The sequence below is a fragment of the Protomyctophum parallelum genome, assembly GCF_964188405.1.
Source record: "Protomyctophum parallelum genome assembly, chromosome: 6".
Taxonomy (NCBI): Eukaryota; Metazoa; Chordata; class Actinopteri; order Myctophiformes; family Myctophidae; genus Protomyctophum; species Protomyctophum parallelum.
In genome coordinates this window covers 19,526,226-19,532,225 of record NC_139701.1, presented here as the reverse complement: position 1 = coordinate 19,532,225, position 6,000 = coordinate 19,526,226, and the positions used below count along the sequence as shown (strand labels likewise).

General features: G+C 47.2%; 1 protein-coding gene across 2 annotated transcripts in view; it reads right to left on the bottom strand.

Moving 5' to 3' along the window:
* Nucleotides 1-6,000, bottom strand: part of pdgfra (platelet-derived growth factor receptor, alpha polypeptide) — a 29,985-nt gene that overhangs the window by 17,889 nt on the left and 6,096 nt on the right. For both annotated transcript variants that reach the window (XM_083768140.1, XM_083768141.1), the window contains exons 6-12: nt 3,491-3,653; nt 2,887-3,079; nt 2,316-2,431; nt 1,570-1,866; nt 952-1,215; nt 418-545; nt 99-267 (exon numbers count right to left, since the gene is read on the bottom strand). In XM_083768140.1, the coding sequence (XP_083624266.1) occupies nt 99-267; nt 418-545; nt 952-1,215; nt 1,570-1,866; nt 2,316-2,431; nt 2,887-3,079; nt 3,491-3,653 (1,330 nt within the window). The remainder of the gene's footprint in view (nt 1-98; nt 268-417; nt 546-951; nt 1,216-1,569; nt 1,867-2,315; nt 2,432-2,886; nt 3,080-3,490; nt 3,654-6,000) is intronic.

Here is a 6,000-nt window from a genome sequence, read left to right as displayed (position 1 = left end):
GATACTGACATTATGCCACACACTGTTTACTTGGGTTATACTGAGTTGCGCATGGGTGTCGTGGACTGGAAATAGACGATCTACAAGATCTGATGTACCGTAGACGGTGATGGCAAGCTCCTTGGTCTGGCTCTCGTTGCTGATGATGTCGGTGATGGAGCAGGCGTAGATGCCGCTGTCTTTGGACGAGGCCTGAGGGATGGTCAGGGTGTACTGGATCTCCTGGTCTTTCTTGTTCTCACGCACTGCCTTGAGGCCACGTTCAGCCTGCAACAGACACAAGCGTATACTGCGTTCGTATTGTCTGTCATTATCGAGAAGCTTCATTAAGATGTTTAAGGAGTTTGAAAAAGATTACTGGTACTCCCTAGAAGGATATTTATATTACACTTGTTCACTTTAGGTTTAAAGTCTCACCTGTTTGCCTGGGTATTTCCAGTGGTCTTCCAGTATCTCGGCGCCCCGGGCCACACAGCTGACTGTGATGGTCTGCCCCACCAGCAGGGCGGTCCGCTGAGCCTTGAGCTCCACGCGCAGCTCAGAGCCTGCCACGCACAAAGACACCCGTCAATGTCCACTGAGGAGCATATCTTGGAACACATTTGGCAGGTTAGAAAGCCAGCTCAGATGTGATGTAATCCGTTCACAGTGAAATTAGGGGTGTTGGTTTAACTCATTGCACACCGGGAGTGTTTATTTTGTGCGATTAATTTGCATTAATGTAACCTGTTGTTTGTGGCATGAGTACATCCACACAGTGAAGTCGATTTTCACAGCAAATAAAAGCATCAACATGTGATGAGACATCACCAAATTAACAGCTTGATATTATTCGCCGGCGCATTTTTCAGATCTTATTATTCATCACGCTTCCAGTGTGTTGGACCTTGAGTCTCAAAACATGATGCATGTGTACACAAACTTTGCATACATGCAAATACACAAACGCACCTGCCCAGCCATGCACGATGTACTCGTCGCTGTGGTGCTCCTCTCCGTTGATGAAGGCCTTGCAGACGTACGTCCCAGCGGTGAACATCCCCACCGCACCTCTCTTGCTGTCGTAGACGCTGGGCATGGGCTGCTGCGTGTCCACGTTGACCAGGGTCACGTTGGCGCTGGAGTCCGACACTCGACACGGGATCTCCATCTCCTCGTGGTTGGACAGCACGTGGTTGCTGAAGGGCATCATAGGCAGGAAAGGAACCTCTGGATCTGGGTTGAAGTCAAACGTTTATTTTATTTGATCATCAAATGTTGGCATTGTTTTTATTTCCTTACAATCTCTAAACGCAGTACTTTTCAGAGTTTTTAAAAGAGACAAACCCGAAACCTAGAAACCAAAACCTTGGGGAGTTTTGGGTCTGTAACTCTGAGAGTGTACAAATGGAACCAGATGGACCCTTGGGTTCCATTTGTACACTCTCAGTAGAATTTGCAGTCTAGATTGGTGTCCCAACTCTCAGAGGTAAAACTCACATCAAGCAGAGGGTCTTTGAAATTAAAAGCTTTGAGAATCACTGATAACACAAAAAAACAAATGAACAGTTGAGATTTTGCGGTCCGTACCTGGCACATAGACATAGATGCTGGCGTCCTCCGTGTCGTCTGTGGCGTTGCCGCTGTAGAAGCAGGTGTAGAAGCCGGTGTGCTCGGCGGTGGCGTTCTCCACCGTGACGGTGGTGACGAACAGGCCACTGTTGTCCTCCTGGGTCTGTTCCGCCAGGGAGAAGGGCGTTTCCCAGGCCAGCTCCGCCTCCCCGCGGCAGGTCAGGGTGAAGTCGGCGTGGAGGGCCACCACCATCTCCTCCTTCTGGGGCAACAGCAGCGGGGCCGCGGATGGATGGAACAGTATCGCGCCCGTCGCTTGAGGAATCAACATGGTCATGACGAGTTAGTCACAGATCTGAACGTGTCTCCAAGACATCAGTAGCCTATTAACCTCACATCACCAGGCTTTCCACAGTGCGGCCTGGTTTTAATTTTGAATAAACCAGTGTCTCAAACCCACCGCCTCTAGAGCCCGCCTCTGATATCTGTATACCGTTGTGTGCCGCAATGTTATTGTTCCTACCACATGAATACTGAATCGAGTTAAGCTTGTTCGATACTTGTTAGAATAAACAAGTATCAAAACTACCAAACACCACAAGTTATCGGTATATCAAGACTTACTTTATAAGGGGAGCACAGACCTTATCCATAGCCACTGAAAAACTGCAAAACAAGTTGATCCCAGTCTACATCACTACTGTATATCAGCTAGAATCATGAATGAAGGACAGGTTCTGAAGTTGTGGTGACGTTCCTCTTACCTTTCACTTTGAGGGTGAAGAAGAACTGGGCCGTGTGCGATCCACTGAGCGCCGTGATGGTGTAATTCCCGCTGTCTTTCTCCAGGGGCTGACGGAACGTCAGAACGCTTTGATACCTGCGAGAACACAAAACATAAACACTGCAATCAATTTGAGGATTCAGGATTTTTCGTCCGCTGTGGCTCTCTGCAGGAGTCTAGCCGTCTGTAAATGGGTCAATCTGGCTCACTGGCTGTCTGTATGTGTCTGTCTTGAGTGTCTAGAGCTAATCTCTCAAACCGCTGGACAAATCAGCGCCAAACCTCTTGTGCACAGTGCTAGTAGACTACAGACCTACCTTCACACATTTTCATTTAGCAACTTAAGCCCTATATGCATATTCGTTGTACCATGAATGGCAAAAATAGCTGATGTACAAGATCGTGTGTCACGACGCATTGTGAGCTTATAGATCTTCTATTTTTGCTATTCTTTTTGTACAGAACAGAACTCTGAGATGGAGCAAACTAAAACTGAAGTACTGAACACATCTTTTATAACTGCACAAATAAGCTCAAAAAGCCACCCTCACCGGTTCCCCTCCAGGTGGCTGGTTTTGGTGTACATATAGTAGCTCTCAGACATGGCGGCGCCGTCCTTGAGCCAGGCCACTTTGGGGGCGGGGTAGGCGTCGATGAGGATGGTGAACTCTGTCTCCTCCAGCAGGCTGACGAACTCCACCGCCCCGATCCCGCTGTGGTCCATTGTAACGAAGGAGCTTTCCTCTGATGGAGGGAGAGGTAGGGACGAGCCAAGAAAACGGAGGGTAGAGAAATAAATTTGACGGAAAAATGAGACAAAAATATGAGAGAGAGAGGGGGGGGTAGGAGAAATGAAGTTCTGGCAGACATCTGCGGAAGCCATCCCATAAAACACGGTAGATGATGATCATAGCAGAGGTGTAACTTCACTTTAGGATGGTCGAACTCTAGGACCGCACGTCCCTGACAGCACTTGACGTACACACAGGAAATCACAACCAATTTACCTGACCAGGAGCACGATGGGAAAGCAATCAAAGTGGATTTGGTGACTTCTTAGACTAGAGTAGACTATGGGGAGTGTGAGCGCTCGGTCAAACCGTTACAAAGCTGCTGAAAGTTGTGACATGGACCAAAACGGAAGGGAAAGCGTACCGAAGACGGCGACGGCCACGGTGCTGGCTCGGACATCGCCGCTGAAGTCGTTGGTGACGGAGCACTCGTAGATCCCGCTGTCCTGGACAGTGGCTTTCTGGACGGCGAGGGTGTAGAGGACCCGATCGGGAAAGGTCTGCTTCATCTGAACAGCGTCCACGGCCTGGAAGAACACAAGGTGTCATATACTTTAAAAAGATACTACAAAAAGATTGCGTTGCACTGCGATCCGTTGTGAGCTTGTAGATTGGCTATGTTCGGTCTACGACATCGGCACACAACTAATGGCCCTTATTGTGTGATTAATTCAACCGGAAATATATATTTTTCTGAGTAGGCCTACTTCCACACAGAACACGAATATTACATGACAGATAAAGCAACGTGATCTTTTGTATTTTCTCAAAGGGAGGTTGATTTTCCACCACAATAAACACATCAACCTGTATGAATCAGGCATCATCACCTATATGAATACTTTGATGCGACATATTCGCAGACACATTTTCAGATTGTTTAATGTTCACGCTCCCGGCATGTACGCCTTTAGTATAAATCAGTCTACAGTTTTTTCTTTTTAAGCCACTGTATTTGGACAGACTCATACATGCTGACAGATGAACGATGGCTTTCTGTATCCTGAACCTTGTTTTTCTTTGTGTTTTTGGGAGGGTGGATGTCTGCCTCTCACTGTGCTTTTCCTTTTCCTTTGCAGGTATCAGCATTGGGTTCCATTTATCAGAGTGAGAGCTGATGGGTAAAACACTTGCGGGCCCACAGGAGATAAATCAGGATTGCAGGGCCTTTTAAAAGCTGTAATTGCAGCTGAGACCAAAGCCGAGAGTCCTGACTGTCTCTGGAAAACGGCTCAGAGGAATCCCATGCACTAAAACAGACGGTTTCGTCAAAATGTGCTGCAGGGATTATGGACACACAGGCTTGTGCACGCGTACGTACACACACACACACACACACACACACAGTCACACACACACACACACACACACACACACACACACACACACACACACACACACACACACACACACACACACACACACACACACACACACACACACACACACACACACACACTAAATGGAGGAAAAATACAAAATGATTCTTATACCCTCAAATACATGCAGCGTGCACACTTAATGCATAAAATGTTTCACTGGGATCATGGGGTCATGTGGAAGTGGGGCGTATATCTGCTCTACACGTCCCGGGGTCAGAGCGGTCACAGGATTTACTATCCTCCTTTCCTTTTGAACTGACTCCTTTCTACAGGCCGTTTGTCCTAAACTTCCACCAACAACTTTCTCACCCGTCGCTTTGCCAGCTATGACAAGTGCTTCAATGACCCACTTGGCTGCAGGACAAGGTCTTACTGGAAAAGATTGATGCACTTATATTCAGATTTGGATGAATGTGTTCACACTCATGCATTCATCAGATTCTTGGGTTCAGATTGAGATTTGGATTCAGATTGTACTTTCAGATGAATGTGTTGAGATATCCATGCATTCATATTGTGATTTGGATTCATGCATTTACTGTAGTGTGGCATTTGGATTAATGTGTTGAGATTTATGCACCAATATTCTGATTACAGTTGAGGTTCATTCAGAGTCATGCATTCAGATTGTGATTTGAAATTATACAGTCGTTGATCTTTCGATTCATGCGTTGAGAGATCCAGGCATTCAGATTTAGATTAATGCGTCCAGATTCAGACGTGTGCGTTCATCCCTGTCTTTCCTTCTTTCCTGTCCTTTTTTCCCCTTCATTTTCATTACTGTCCTCATCTCTATTATGCTTCTCCCCTACGAAGTCGCAGTCCAACATCATTATTCACTGAAATTAAGTCTCAGCGCTGCTGGGCAGGAATAGAACATGGATGGACACCAAGTCAATGAAGAGGAGGAAATACAGTGAGAGAGACCAGAGCCAAAGAAAAGAGTAATAAAACACTAGAACTCATGGAGACGTTAGCAAGGCAGCCGGCGGGCTCAGAGAACAGACAAGATAATGGGTAATGAAACACCAGACCACTCTCAACATGGGGTCTGGGGACCCCCCTGTTGTCCTTGAGGGGAGTTCCAGGGGGGTCCCCAGCTAAATGGTTGATAGTCAGGAACCAAATGGACCCCACAAGGGTCTGTACAATCTCATGGATTTTACCGCATTGGTTGTGGCCCGGAGATAAAACTGTAACTGGTTGAAATTAAAAAGGTTGAGAATTACTGGGCTACACTGAAATCTGAGAGAGAGAGAGAGAGAGAGAGAGAGAGAGAGAGAGAGAGAGAGAGAGAGAGAGTGAGAGAGAGAGAGAGAGAGAGAGAGAGAGAGAGAGAGAGAGAGAGAGAGAGAGAGAGGCAGGCAGGCAGGCAGGCAGGCAGGCAGGCAGGCAGGCAGGCAGGCAGACAGACAGACAGACAGACAGACAGACAGACAGACAGACAGACAGACAGACAGACAGACAGACACCTCTAATGGTTCTATTGCAC